This window comes from Vicia villosa, linkage group LG3 (assembly GCF_029867415.1).
Source record: "Vicia villosa cultivar HV-30 ecotype Madison, WI linkage group LG3, Vvil1.0, whole genome shotgun sequence".
Classification (NCBI taxonomy): Eukaryota; Viridiplantae; Streptophyta; class Magnoliopsida; order Fabales; family Fabaceae; genus Vicia; species Vicia villosa.
In genome coordinates this window covers 41,147,844-41,163,840 of record NC_081182.1, presented here as the reverse complement: position 1 = coordinate 41,163,840, position 15,997 = coordinate 41,147,844, and the positions used below count along the sequence as shown (strand labels likewise).

Below are 15,997 nucleotides of genomic sequence, written 5' to 3'. Positions count from 1 at the left end.
CTCCAACCTCTTTTACTTTGTCACTACAAATAATCTCCTCGATAACCGGAGGGTTATCATGTGCAAAGGAACTAACCAAGAAGACCACAAAAAGACATTTTGGGATTGGGGTGAAAGATCAAGAAGAAAAATCAAAAGACGAAAGACTCAATCTTAGGTTCCAAGACAATGAAAAGATATGTGGCATCCTAACAAAATACTCATGTTAGTAATAACGATAAGGGTATTTAAACATGAAGTGTCAAGCATCTCGGTCGACAGGTGAAATTTATATGATATCATGTATGTCGGTCGAATTGGGGTTGAAAATGGGAAGATTGTCACCTTACATGGGGCATCGATCTTCACATAGAAAAAACCTTATTCCCAAATATTGACATAGTCACTTCTACCATCCACCTAAAGATGAAGTAGCACAACATTTACGACGAACCGATTATCGTCCATACTAACTTACCTAGAGCCTATATGATTGTTTATCTTAGATTTTGGTAAACAACCGCTAATTTTCCAAAATTGATACTTCGATTACTTATAGGATCGAATAGATTGATCCTAGGACATATGTGTATAGTTTTGTTTAAGTTTTCTTATTGGTAAGTTCTTCGATGCTAATGGTGAATTTAAAAATAGTGCAAAGATGGTGTATGAAAAATAAAGGCAAGAAAAGTAATTTCGACTGAAATTTAAAGGGAATGAAAATAACATTAATGTAAGTAAATTGACATTGAAATAAGAGATGGTATTTCATACGTACATATTCGCATAAAACTCTTTTCTCAACAACACACGTATATCTAATGCTAAGACTCCTATTTATACTACTTCGACAGTAACGGTAACGAATGGTCTCTTCTCTAGAGGATGACACGTTCTCGTTTGCATGCGCTTCTCCTCTCATAGGTTTCCACGCGTCTTTTTAAGGAACATATAAGGCCAAAATATAGTTATCAGCCTTATTTCAAATTATCTTTGTTGAACTCACTTTCGAATTATTTCAAAAAACCTTCTAAGTCCTAGTGTAGCACAATTTCGCCAGTAGGACAATCTCTTCGCTGGGTCTCAGTCAAAATCATCTAACTTCTCGTCGAAGTTAGCTTGTTTACTTCAAATATTTCCTTAAGTTTTACTAGGACATCTCACACCTTCTTGAGCATCAAAATTACAGCTAACAATGATACATGAAGCACTGCTAAAATATCCAACCGCAATCGTTTTTATGCATGAGAGGGTGATGAAAAATTAGCCTTGTAAATCAGGGTCGAGTGGACCTCATCATCACATCTTTTTATGCAGATTTGGACAAAACCATGACAGATGATGAACACGGCCTCTAAGTCGAGGCAAGAATGAAGATCCTAAGGCCAATTCCATATGGATAATTCATAGTCGTCTAGTTTGACAAAAATTCGGCCAAAGCAGTAAGGAATCAGCCTCACTGACTCCGTGGAGAGATACATTATCAAGTGCCTCAAAGCCAGTGACGGTCTTTTCACCATTTTCCCTGATGATATGGACGTTATTGACCCTAGTGTTGTCTGTCATCATTTGAACATTGACCCATTTATTCAGTATATGGCCCTAAGGAGAAGACATAAATCCCCTTAAGAAATTGAGGCTACTAGGAACACCTTTCGAGGGCTCATTTAGGCTAACTTTATTTCCGAAGTAAAGTATATTAAGTGGTTGTCTAATGTCGTATAGGTTAAGAAAACATAGAGTAAATGGAGGATCTGTGTTGACTATATCTGTCTAAACAAAGCATGCCTTAAAGATTCTTACTTGTTACCCAGCATCGATCAACTCGTAGATAATTTGGCCCGATACAAGATATTATCATTCATGGACGCTTATTCCAAATACAATCAGATCCCCATGCATGAAGCATACAGAGACAATACCACCTTAATGATGGAACATGCCAATTACCGATACCTTATTGCCTTTGGCCTAAAAACACGGGTGCGACGTACCAAAGATTGATGAATACGATCTTTGAATTAGTAACCTTATTCAGTTGTCAGTAGTCAACACACAACCTTATACTACCATCTTTCTTCTTAACCAATAGCACTAACACTCCTCACGGAGAAACACTAGGTCGAACAAACTTCTTCTCAAGCAAAACTTTTAAACATTTCTTCAGCCCACTCAGCTTTGAAGCGGATATTCGTTAAGGTGCCATCGACACATGACTAGTACCAGGTATTAATTCTATGGCAAACTCAACTTCTCGCTCTGGCGATAAGTCACAAATACCCTTTAGGAAAAACATCAGGAAACCCATACACAATAGGCATATCACTAGCCGCAATTAGGAATGAAAATATGTCAGGTTAACTAACAGTGGCCTACAGCCTAGCCTACACAGGCCCAGGTCAGACCAAACTTTTTTTAAATAGAAAAGGTCTAGATTTTTTTATAAGCCAATTTAGTTAAAAAGACTAGGCCAACCACATGCCATAAAAAAGTCTTTTAAGCATATTAAGCAAAACTATTTAAATAAATATGAATAAATTTATTATATTATTATATTTTATTTGTATTTTAAATTAAAATACAAAAATAAAGTTTAGCTACTTCGAAGAATTTATGAAAATAAGTTTTAAAAACTTATGAAAACTGTCATAAGTTGTTTTCATAAGTTCTTTCAAACAAATAGTATAACAAAACTTATGTTGATATGTAAATTTGAATGAGTCAATGCAAATAAATATTTAGTCTCGTTGATCTTTTAATTGTTTAGCCTATTTAAATATTAGTTGAATTACTAATTTTCAACTGTTCAAAGCTTTTATATAGGCTAATAGGTCAATCAGACCTTCGAAAAGGCCTGGCTCAGGCAAAAAAATAAGCCTATGATAGGCCACAAGCCAGACTTATGCTTTAAAAAATTTAGCAGGTCGGGCTCAGGCTTAGTAAAGTCTAGCTCGACCCAGCCTACTCCCACCCCTAGCTACAACATCGCCCTCCACTTTCAAGGAAGCAAACATCACGAGCACACGATCGTCTCCCCTAAAGGACATCTCACTACAAGAAAAGTGTGATATAGCCACCTAATTTTGCGACGTGATTATCACGTGGCTCAAAAAAGTGAGTTGCGACGTGATAATCACGTCACTATAAGTTTTTAATATTAAAAAACTAAAATCAACGTTGGCACATGGGGTGTCAGAAATACTATTTTAAAAAATATTTGCGAAGTGAAAAACACGTCGCAACCACTAATAAAAATAAAATAAATGCAAAATAGGTAAAGTAGACTGACGTTTCAAAGGGGGGAATTTCAAATTTTCATTTTTTTTGTTGCGGCGTGTATATCACGTCGCAAGTGTTTTTAGTATACCACGCCAACATTTATGCAGTCATGTGTGCAGTTGACTGACACATTTATGACTGTTAGGATGTTGCGACGTGATTTTCATGTCGCTACCTAGACACGTGAAAATCACGTCGCTAAAAGTAATATACTCATTCACGTTGCGCTCCTCTTCCTAGAACCCCCATTTCTGTTTCTAACCTTCATCTTCCCCCAAACCCTCTTCCTCTCCTCCCTCTTCAACCCTCCTCCCTCTTCAATCCACCATTTTCAAGTCTCAAATTTTTCATACAATCCCCCATTTCCAGGTATGCAATCGATCTTCACTTGTTCTTGTCCATTTTTTTTTTTAATTTTTTGCTAAGAATCTGATTTTTGATTTAATATATGTGTAGGTGAAGGATTTCTGATTTTGATTCAACTATAAGAGCTCACTAAATATTGTTCAAGTTCATTGAGGTTTTTTTTTCAATGTTATTTATCTAATTTTTCAGAGTTTTTGATGTGATTATATATATATATATATATATATATATATATATATATATATATATATATATATATATATATATATATATATATATATATATATATATATATATATATATATATATATATATATATATATATATATGTTATAGATTAATTTGATATATAATTTATTTTTTGATGTGATTATATGTTATAGATTAATTTGATATATAATTTATTTTTTGATGTGATTATATGTTATAGATTAATTTGATATATAATTTAGATTTTTATATGTGATTATTAGTTAATTTATCTAATTAGAAACATATATAGATTTAATAAAAACAGATTTTATGTTATAATTTTTATAATATATATATATATATATATATATATATATATATATATATATATATATATATATATATATATATATATAAAAACAGAATATTAGGATGTTATTATAATTATAGAATATTAGGATGTTATAATTTTTAGAATGTTATAATTATAGATTTTATAAAAACGAAAATATTATATATAATATGTATTATTGTTAAAATGTATATATTGTTAGAATGTTAGAATGTATATAATATTGTTAGAATGTTATAGAATGTATATATTGGTAGAATGTATATATTGTTAGAAAATTATATTGTAGAAAATTATTTATTTATAGTTGATATAAGTAAATGTTTAATTATTGTTACTAAAAAGAGAATGATTGGATATATGTGCAGTATGGAATATTATTTGTATTATCGTAGTTGGATGTACGATAGAGTGGAACCAGGAAGACGTGCACTTAAAGTCAATTTTATAGAAGGAGTTAACGGGTTTATCACGTGGGCGTTTGCTCAAGAATGTTGTCGAAGCGAATGAGGAGTTAGGTGTCCCTGTCTTAAATGTGAATGTAGACCTATAATTAGTGACCCAGAGGAAGTGGTTAGGCATTTGTATAGAAGGGGTTTCATGGAAAATTATTGGGTTTGGACGTTTAATGGTGAAAAATTGCCGAGTAACGTACCAGAGACTAGCAGTACGCATGCTTCAAGTAGTCGTCCGCCAATGGAATATGAGGAAAGACCACCTATTGAATATGAGGAAAACTTTAATCAGATCGGTGACATGGTTGAGGATGCTTTTGGTGTGAACGTGACCTATGATCAACCTGAAGATTTTGACGGGGAAGAGATGTCGAACGAGGAAGCGCAGAGATTTTATCAGTTGTTGAATGAGATGAATACGCCGTTATATGATGGTTCGTCTGACTCGAAGTTATCAATGTGTGTGAGATTATTGGCCGCCAAAATATGGGGGGTTCTGCGTCGACTGATCAGGAAAATCTAAATGAGGATGAGTTTCCCGACCCGGACTGATTGTTGATGTAATTTAGTTTTTATTTTGTTGTTACTTTTGATTTTGAATTTGTGTAAACTATTAATTAAATTATAATTACATTATTTAGTAATATTAGATTTATAATTTTAGTTTCTTAATTTTAGTATATTTAGTTTATTGAATTAATTTATAAATTTTATTAATTTTAATATATTTAGTTTATTAATTTAAATATATATATATATATATATATATATATATATATATATATATATATATATATATATATATTTGGTTTTTGCAAAAAAAAATATTAGTGACGTGATTTTCATGTCACTAAGTAGTGACATGTAAATCACGTCGCAACTTCACACATATAATTGCGCTTTAATATCTCCTCTAGGTAAATTTAGTGACGTGATTTGCATGCCACTAGGCAGTGACATGTAAATCACGTCACTAATAAAGATGTTTTTACTGACTTAATTCTGCTACGCATGCTCTGACTGAAAAAGCATTAAACTCTGGTCCAAATGTTGCGACGTGATTTTCACTTCACTAAATAGTGAAGTTAAAATCACGTCACTAAAAGTTGCCACCTTGCCTCCTGCGATGTAAATGATCACGTCGCAAATAATGATTTGTGAAGTGTTTTTTCTGTTTGTGGCGTGATAATCACGTCACTACTGATCTCTTTTTTTGTAGTGTCTCTACTTGATCGTCGAACATGAATCTCAAATATGTACTCTCTTCGGGTTCGAGAATCAACACAACCTCAAAAACACCTACACTCCTGCAATCATAAGAAATCCTGAACCAACACTCCACACCTAAAACATCTCAGAAAAGCCAAAGCTTCTGCCCCACCTATTTTAACCCTGCTCTTGTTGGCAAGCGGTTAGAAAAATAAACAAGCAACGACATTATTTCACACGCATGTCGCATACAAGGTGTTTTGGACTGGGCCAAGATTTAGCCCAGTCTATTTTCGGCTCAATTGGACTTGGAAGCCCAAAACGTCTATAAGCCCTGGAGGAGCAAACATGTCCTCGGCTCCTCGGAAGCCCAATAGTGTTGGAGCACTGCAGCACGTGCTCGACATATGATGCTCCCTGCGAGCGTCTCATCTGACGAGGACTTCCCTCTTCGTCCAGACCCAAGCTTACCAGGAACACTCCCTGCGAGCATCCCTTCCGCCGAGGGCTCTCTTCCTCGTGGCCTTATGACGAGGACCTTCCTCCTCGTAGGGTCACTTCACACCCAACCCCCCGAATAATACGGAGTCCACGTAGTCCCTGAAAGACCGCATCTCCCTTAAACTTCAGAGTGGTTGACCAGGACGGAGACCACGTACTAGTCTCCGATATTCCGCCTAGAATCTTGGCAGTCTTCTAACTGGGTCTGGGCATCCAGTCCAGTAGCGAGATCTTGGCCCAGCGTTGGAGGCTATAAATACCCTCTTTCACTAGAGGGTCATATATTCACTTTCTATCATTTACCTCGTACTTGCGCTCTGTTGCTCCTCTTCTCTAACATCGGAGTACCTTGCACTCTAAGGGCTATAAATATATATTTTTTTGAATTTACGTGCTAAGAAATGATGTGCAATCATGAATTTAGGTTAAAAATATATTTTGTGGGTTTTAATTGTTTTGAAAATTAACTTTTTTGTAAAAAAAATATTAATGTTATTTTTACATGGATGCCAATGTGACTTTAATTTAAATGAAAAAGGAAAATTAATCCAACATGTTACATCGAATATCTGTCATGCTGAGGTGGCTGGGCAAATATTGATGACGCAAGTGGTTGTGCAACTAGGAAACACTACAGTAATGTACTGCTACCACCACACATGACTATAGCACCTATGGAAAATGAAATTTAGAAGAAAATAAAATAAAATAAGAATGTCATTAAACACGAAAACCATTTCCCCTAGTTAGTAGAGTCACTTTCCACACGCTTTCGTTAGCCACCATTGAAACCTAGACCAGAATCCTTCACTTCACCCTCTTTTTGAAAATAAAAAGACCATATATATACTAACCCCACCTTTCAAAATAAATAAATTAAACTTACTAGAGTTGAGTAGGTCACTAATGTCAGAATCAATTTGCATATACTACTTGTATTAAACTTCATTATTAAACAGCCATTAAGTAATATTATTATTTATTTACTATAATAACGTGACTTTAGAAATAAATCAGTAGGTTGAATAAAATAAATAAAGAAATCAGTGTACGTTGGTAAAAAAATGAAAAAGAAATAAGTTGGTTGCAACTTTTTATATTTATTACTAGTTAATGTGCCAGAAATGCTAGTTTGCTGGCCATTCGAGTACCACCATGTGTATATCCAATTGGTGGGTTTTATTCATAGAGTAAAAAAATAAATCAATACTTTAGAATATTAAAAGTTACTTCAAGTATATCCATCAAAAGTAAAAGCTTGGTCCTATTTCTTTTTTAATTCTACATGAAATAGATAGATAGATATACCAATCAAATCATCTTTTCGACTTTGGTTACCTTCCAGAATTTGAACCAAAAATAGATAGAGATTAAATAGTAGAAAGTTTTGGTATGATAAAGTGAATTTTGAATATATAAATTTGTAAGGTTAAAATTTTAACGTTTAAGTTAATGAATAAGTGATAAAGTAATTTGATGATGTGAATGAAAAAATATATGAAATGACATATGTTGGACTTTATATAGCCCAGACGGTTAAAATAGTTCACGTGTGATCGTCTGATTATATCTATTAGTGGATGATCGTCCGAGGGAGAGGATCAAGTGCAAGACTTCTGTTGGCGATTACGCCGAGTCAGTGTCTTGGTAATCATGTCCTTGAATTGTGCCTAATCATTATAATTGGCTTTCCTGTCCCTGGACCTGTGATCAGTCCGAAACATTTGTCCCTAAATTGAACAAAAATGAAAAGATTTTTTAGAGTACTTGGTTGCTTTCCTCTTCGATCATGGTCTTCTAACGAGTTACTACTTTGAAAAAGTGGAATAGTTTGGAAAGCGAGAATGAGTGACCTTGGGAACAAGCGCATTAAATGCAAATTCTGTCACTTAAACGTTTTACAAAAAGTAAAAGTTTTTAAAATTAATCCTAAATTTTAAATATCACAATTCATTCCCCCTTTGTGTTTTGAGTAGGGGTGGCAAACGGGCATGCCCACCCCGTTTAGACCCGCCCCGTAAAAGCCCGCAAACAAATATGGCGGGGTGGGCGGGCATATTTGACAGTGCGGGTCTAAATTCTTGCCCCGTCCCCGCAAAAAAGTGAGGGCGGGGAAAGCCCGTGGTCACTGAATATTTTAGGCCTAAAAATAGTAAAATTGTATGAAAAACTCATGCCCGTAAAAGTCTCCAAAAAAACAAGGCGGGGCGGACATATTAAAGAGAGCGGGCCTAAAATCTTGCCCTGCCCCGCAAAAATGTGTGGGTAAAATGGGCTTTCCCTGCAGGGCGGACCCGTTTTGCCACCCTAATTTGGAGTCACTTGGCTATTAGTATGTTCACGAAATGACGCATCTGAAGCAGCTGAAATAGCTTGTTAAAAAATTGAACTTGTCTTCATTGCCCACAAGAATGTAACGATTGGGGAGATTCTCATTTTGTCGAGACTAAGAATTTTGTCAAATTTCAAACTCACGACAAAGAAAAATCTTATTCTTTGTAATATTTTTTCATATTTATTTTCCCGCTCCTGCATCAATTTCTCACCCCATCTCCTTTTTATTTTTAATTTTATAAAACACGTTCATTTTGAAAAAATGTTTCAACTTTAGAAGAAGGAAGTCGAGAAGATGAAAGGGTACTTCCCTAATTTTCTTGACTCAACAACCTTACTAAGGACAATTTCCTGGTTGAAGCACTCAATGTAGTCTCATAGGAACTCATTCATGTCTTGTATGATGGCCTCAAACCCATTTATTCATTCAAGCTTCTTCTAAGATATAGTAATGTGTAAGATAAATTGATGATAAAGCTCTTCTTAAAAATCAATATAACCTTTTTTAGAGGTTTTTTTTACAAGACCTTTTCCTTTTTTTCATAGTTAGGGTGAAAGAATACATTTTATAGGTCTTCAAGCTCTTCGCTAGTTAGAGTACACAATTGAAAAAACAATCATCGCTACATTGAAAAAAGAGAATGACAATTATTTTAAAACAAACTTTATAATAGACATTTTAAAAACGGAAGAAATAATCTAAAGGAGTAGTATAGTTTCCCATAAGGTATTAATGTAATGTATTAGGTTTTTTGAGAAATTTTTGACAAATTAAATTTTTAACATGTTAAAAATTTGCATGATTGTCAAGAGTTTAACTCTATTTTATATTTTACTTAATATTTATTTAAGAGATAAACAAAAGTATAACAAGTGAATTTAATTAATTTAATAAAAGAATGAGAGTAATTTTTCACTTATGTTTATCCATTTTCACCTATCTAAGCTAGAAGTAGAACACTACTCCTATATTCCATGGCAACGCACTTGCACAATGACCAATGTGGATTCTTTCAGAATTTATCCTTTTAAATCTCGTTACACACACAGTGTACAGCAGGCTTTCTAGTTTCAGGCAAACAACCAAACCAACTGCAACAAAGTGAACAAACAACAAACTTTTAACCGAGTAGCATAACAACAAAGACGCACGTGTGAGCATTCGCCACGTCACTTATCCAACCACCGTGTGCCGTCCCTTCCCAAACCCCATTTCGTCGTTTCTTCCTTCCTTCCTTCATCCATTCCTCTCTTATTATTTTCACCACTACTCTTATCATACTACGTGTGAACAAAAACCTTACTCTCCTCTTTCGCCACTTTCTTCATCTTCTTCCTCTCATTTTCCAAATTCAACGAATTTCCTATTTTATAATGCCCACGTGGTGGGGTAAAAAAGCAACCAAGACCAAGGACCTTCTTCACCAAGAAGAGCCACGTGGCGGAAGCAGCAGTGGTGGAAGTAGCGGCGGCGGCGGTGTGCTTCATTTTAATTTTAATAAGTCTCCGATTAGAAACGCTGCCAATTATAAAAACGGTTATTATAAACCAGAAAACCCTAGGAGTTTTGAAGATGCTTCTAATTTTAGAAATTCTCCCAGATCTAGTAGAGATTTCACTCCTTCAACCACCACCACCACCACCGCCGCCGGTGGTTCTTCTTCCTTTTGGGATTCCGAAGCCGGTGATAAGATAGGGCATCCTTTGCCGCGTCCTTCTGTTTCTTCTACGCAAAGCTTGAGTAATGATCAGGGGATTACTTTTGGCTCTGCTTCTGTTTCTGGCTCTAGCGTTAGCTCCAATGGCTCCTGTGATGATCCTTTGGCTTTTAACTCCCAGATTAATAGCGTTAGGTTGGTTATACTCATCATCAATTCACTTTCGATCCGTTTGATTTTCCCTTTTGTATTTTTGAAAAAGCTGTGTTATGATTGAAATTGGAACGTATAAAGTGACTTTTACTTTTAAACCTTGATCTCTCTTCATTCGGTGTTATTATGTGCTTAATTGAAATCATTACTACATTTGATTTTAGTTATGGATAAAATTTGTAAGGAAAGGTAACACAGAGCTGTTAGGTTTTGTTTTTTTAGAAAAGTGTTATAGTTCTCTTCATTCTGCTGATGAACTAATTAATGTCATTTCTTTATGCTAGGGGACAATGTGAAACAAAGTTCAATATGAGGTCTAAAAGCCCTGGTCCTGGGTCAAGAGGACCTACCAGCCCAACATCACCTCTTCATCCAAGGTTGCATGTTTTGAGTCTTGACTCACCTACTGGCAGGCAAGAAGATGGAAGGAGTGAGTGTCATCCATTGCCTCTTCCTCCAGGATCTCCGACTAGTCCATCTTCAGCTCTTCCAAACAACGCGAGACCAAATGGAATGGTAGAAAATTGTGCCACTAACCGTGGCAGGTGGAAGAAAGGAAAGCTTCTAGGTCGGGGAACATTTGGGCATGTTTACTTGGGATTCAATAGGTATTTTTTTCTCCTTTTTCAGTGATGTATATTTACTTTCAATTCTGTTTTGGATTAGCTTCCGACAATTTTTATCATGCATACTTTTCACTTCCTGAATATTTAATGGAAAAAGTGTTTTTTCAGTCTGGTGGGTTGTAAATTGTAATTATACGAATACACAAATATTTAGGATTCAAAATTAATATTACAATGCCAGTTTTGTTGGCAGAAACAAAACTCTGACATTAGAGCCCAACTGTTTTACAGAATAATATCATCAGCCTTCTTTCAGATTGCACATTTTGTCTGTTTTGTCCATATTATGGACAGATTACCGAAACTAAATGTATTCTGCTTCCTATGTTTGTTCTACCTCTAAAATGCTTGTATTGCGAATTTGCAACTTTGGCAGTGAAAGCGGACAATTGTGTGCAATAAAAGAAGTCAGGGCTGTATGTGATGATCCAACCTCAAAAGAGTGCCTCAAACAACTTAATCAGGTAATTTTGTTGTTTTTCTGAAGAGATGTGCTTCATGCTCTAAGCTTCATCGCAGACTGTCACTATAATACTTTTGTGGTTCTTCTTTTCACAGTTGCAATGTAGTTTGGTTTAAAAATCTCATAATCATTTGATGGTCTTATAAATCTATATCATGTTTTCAATTTGCTGCAGGAGATAACTTTGCTGAGTCAACTTTCACATCCAAACATTGTTCAATACTATGGAAGTGATTTGGTATGCTAATATGTTCCTGATGTTTAATCCTGTAATATACAACATATAGAAAAAGAAATTAGAAAATCATGAACGTGATCCATTTTATTTTATAGATGTACATTTTCCATGCTTGCAGGGAGAAGAAACACTTTCCGTTTATTTGGAATACGTCTCTGGAGGTTCTATTCATAAATTACTTCAGGAATATGGGTCCTTCAAAGAGCCTGTCATTCAGAATTATACAAGGCAGATTGTCTCCGGACTTTCATATCTTCATGGGAGAAATACAGTGCATAGGTAATTCTGCAAATCATATTATAACTATAGCTTGAAACCACCGGTGCTTCTTGAATCTTTGTAAGTATTTGCATGCTTTTATCTTCACAGGGATATCAAAGGGGCTAACATACTAGTTGATCCTAATGGTGAAATCAAGCTGGCGGACTTTGGAATGGCTAAACATGTAAGTTTATCATGCATATACTTTAAAGTGTGCATCGCTGCCGTCTCACTTGAAAAATTCGTAATTGATTCTAGCACTGAATAATTAGACAGTGACATTGTAAAATTTGTGGAGAGTGTATGATTAATACTGCTTCTTTTGGTATTTGATAAAATTTGCCATTTTACTTATCTGAATGCCTAGTGGTGGAGTCCTTCTTCTTCCACGAATGTATGTGCTTTCTCTCTCAGAATTGTGAACACCTACCTACATAGAAAATGAGAGAGGAGAGCTGGAACCTATCTATTTCTTACACAAACATTGCATATTCTGTTCTCTGTTCCATCTTTTTATTACTTAAAACTATATAGCATTGTCATAAGCATGTGGTAGAAAGAAAATCTAATTAAGAGGGCTTCAAAAAGTATAATTTTCTGTTTTGGTTGATTTCTTATTTATGGAGACCATCTCTGAGTTATGATTTGTCCTGGACCAGATAAATTCTTCATCCTCAATGCTTTCTTTCAAAGGAAGTCCACATTGGATGGCGCCAGAGGTAAATTCTCTTCCCCTTCGTTTCAGATTTTGATTTTTTTCTCCCCGCTCCTTTCACTTTCACTGGAACTAGTTATGTATCCTTATGTTAACTTTCTTAGGTTGTAATGAATACAAATGGCTATAGTCTTCCTGTTGATATTTGGAGCTTGGGATGCACAATTCTTGAAATGGCAACATCGAGGCCTCCTTGGAGTCAGTATGAAGGGGTGCGATATTGACTATTTTGAACCAGCATTCGTTTACATATTTGTTATGACTTTTCATCCTGTTTGTAAAATATGAAGGACCAACACTGTTTTTCAATGTTGGATTCAACAGGTAGCTGCAATATTTAAAATTGGCAACAGCAAAGACATGCCTGAAATTCCTGATCATCTCTCAAATGATGCAAAGAATTTCATTAAGCTATGCTTGCATAGAGATCCTGCAACTCGCCCTACAGCCCATATGTTACTTAATCACCCCTTTATTCGAGATCAGTCAGCAACAAAAGCTGCAAATGTCAGAATAACCAAGGATGCTTTTCCCTACATGTTCGATGGAAGCAGGACGCCGGTACGGTGTTCAGTTCTTATTTATTTTCTCAGTGAAGTTATGTTTCATTGGCATCTTACAAGCTAGTTCTACATATCGCTAAGTTGGTCACATAATCATCATAAAGATGTTCCGTTCTCTGAAATATTAATATGCTGCAATCATTTTTTAAATTTAGTTTGGTTCCCTAGTTTAAGGTGATACATTACTGGATAACATCAAATATTGTACATAATAACTTAATGATAGGATACTGGATTTTTAATCATCCAGAGGGGTTATAATACCATGTCAGAATTTTATCTATTGTACTTGTAGAGCATATAGCTTTGTTTTTTTAGGTAAAAGCTGACTACACAAATTTATATAGCGGACTTCATGCTACTAAATTATACCTTGGAGCAGAACTTGAACCCAAAATACAATATCATTTGAAGTTGCGATTCTAACGCTTATATCCCTCTCACTGATTTATATATATTTATAAAGTTACATATTTTCTGGTAATCAATTTTGTGGTCAATCTTGGTCTGGAGCTAACTTTCTCTTTGCTTGTTTGATTTTGCAGCCCGCTTCGGATCTACATTCCAATAGAAACTGTATTTCTTCTCATGATGCAGATCATGCAACAAAGCCAGTTGTTGCATCTTCCCGAGCAATAAGGAGCCCAAGGTTAGATATCCGATTCTTCGTGGTTATTTATGATTGAAGCCTGGTTTTCTATACCTTTTTATATAAGCTTCATGTTTTTTAGGTTATTTAGGCTGACTTGCTGTTTATATTTCCTTATTCAGAGACAACACAAGAATGATCACATCCTTACCAGTATCTCCGTGTTCAAGTCCATTGCGACAGTCCGGTCCGGTACACAAGAGCTGTTTCCTTTCTCCTCCACATCCAAATTATTCTATGATGGGACATCATACCCTTGCTTCATATGAATCATATCCAATGAGATCAAATGCCAAGTTTACTCTTGATCCTTGGCAAGAAAACCCTATGTACAAAGCCCACACACCTGGTGGATCCCCAAGGAGACTTATATGAGTTTTTAAATGTAAATACCCGTAAGATCTTTGTTGGTTTTTCCCCAGCCTGCCTTGTGCTCTGTAGTTGAACTTCATTCAATCTTAACTCTCTGAAAGATCAAACTATATAAAGAAAACTCTGGTCGATTCTTTCTTTATAAATGAGAAATAGACGACGGCAGAAGTGAGAAGTGTAGGAGTCATCTCGGTGCAGGCACTGGACTGGGGAGACCTTGTAGCTTGTAACATTTTTCATTGAATACTGTAAACAGAAGGTGCTTGTACTGTGTAGTAGCGTTTTTGTTGTATATTGTTATTAGTCCATGGTAGAAAAGAGTAAATTTTCACACGTATTTCCTTTTTCTTTTTAAAATGCTTGTTTAGCTAAGAATGGCACCTGTATGGTTTGGTCCAGTCTATACCAGACTGTTACTTCAAGAGCCTGAACAAGAATGATGGATCCAGATTTTCTGAAATAGGTTCATCAATCATCGCGGATTCACCTGAAGATAGACAAAATTATTAAGAGATACCAGTACATGTCTAGTTGTGTGTCATATTTGCTGCAAAAATGTTTCAAATGTAATTTTGGAGTCAGGTTTGTTGGGTGTGATAAAGACGATAACACACCACATTTGAGATTTGCCTATAAGTGCAGAAATTTTTGGGATTTAGGAAATTTAGAGAATCTAAATTCAAGAATGGCCTCTAGAAGTTGATGTTTCTTAAATTTTCTAAAGCACTTGGAAGCATTTTTTAGTTCTCTACATCATTGTTGTAATGTGGTGGGGATTAGTTTGACTTTGTTCCCAATATCTATTATGGAATATCTATTTATTGGACAAAAAAACGACTATATATTGTGGTTGTATTTCTAAATAACAAAGAAAAAAAGGATAGAACAAAATTACTGTCTAACGCAAACGTTGTCTAAGGCATCCACAAGAGCAACATGATAGAATTTCAAAGTGCATTATTCGTTACACTCCATTCTTTACTCACACATTTTATCAAAATTTTAGTTTACCTTTAAAATATAAATTTCAATTTTCAGACATACTGAATACACAAAAATTCTCATTTAAGTCAAATTAAAGGCTAAAAAAAATCTAAAATTTAAAATCTAGATGCACTCCAACACACCGTTCTAGACCGTCTCAAAATCAAGTGAAAAAACAAAGCATGAATTTTAAAATCCAGATTTACGTTACAAAATTTGAAATTTGAAAGCATTCAACATTTTTCGTGAGCCTACTCCTGTTCCAACATTTTTTAATATTTCTCGCGATTCAATTACTTTCAAGCTTATCACATTTGCCAAATTTTAATCCACTACATTCAAATCTAGATCATTCACCCCTCACATTTGTAAGTTTCTCATTTACTTTTTTTTTTTATTTATTTGATGTGATTCATGCATTTCATTTACTTTTTTGTCGGTGAGAGATAACACACATTTTCCTTCAACGATGGATAAGTACTCCCACTAGTCGAGGGTCGAACAAGTAAAGAAGTTCACTGAAAACCCTACATGTCACCTATTTAGGCTTTTCTTACATCCGAGAATTTACGTATTGTCTTAAAAGTG

The 15,997-nt window shown here is 34.9% G+C and overlaps 1 protein-coding gene across 1 annotated transcript; it reads left to right on the top strand.

Moving 5' to 3' along the window:
- The first annotated feature begins 9,683 nt into the window (after positions 1-9,683).
- Positions 9,684-14,762, top strand: LOC131661116 (mitogen-activated protein kinase kinase kinase 3-like). The gene is made up of 11 exons (XM_058930537.1): positions 9,684-10,520; positions 10,823-11,146; positions 11,541-11,628; positions 11,803-11,865; positions 11,984-12,144; positions 12,235-12,310; positions 12,786-12,845; positions 12,946-13,053; positions 13,166-13,402; positions 13,950-14,053; positions 14,176-14,762. Exons 1-11 carry the CDS (start codon positions 10,042-10,044, stop codon positions 14,426-14,428), a joined length of 1,953 nt encoding a protein of 650 aa, XP_058786520.1. The 5' UTR covers positions 9,684-10,041; the 3' UTR covers positions 14,429-14,762.
- The last annotated feature ends 1,235 nt before the right edge of the window (positions 14,763-15,997 follow it).

What these genes read in the sequence shown, in the direction of transcription:
- LOC131661116 (XM_058930537.1), top strand. Translation starts at nt 10,042, where the DNA reads ATGCCCACGTGGTGGGGTAAAAAAGCAACCAAGACCAAGGACCTTCTT. An exon ending in AATACTATGGAAGTGATTTG is followed by an intron (nt 11,866 to 11,983) that starts GTATGCTAATAT and finishes CCATGCTTGCAG; the next exon opens with GGAGAAGAAACACTTTCCGT. An exon ending in CTTGGAGTCAGTATGAAGGG is followed by an intron (nt 13,054 to 13,165) that starts GTGCGATATTGA and finishes TGGATTCAACAG; the next exon opens with GTAGCTGCAATATTTAAAAT.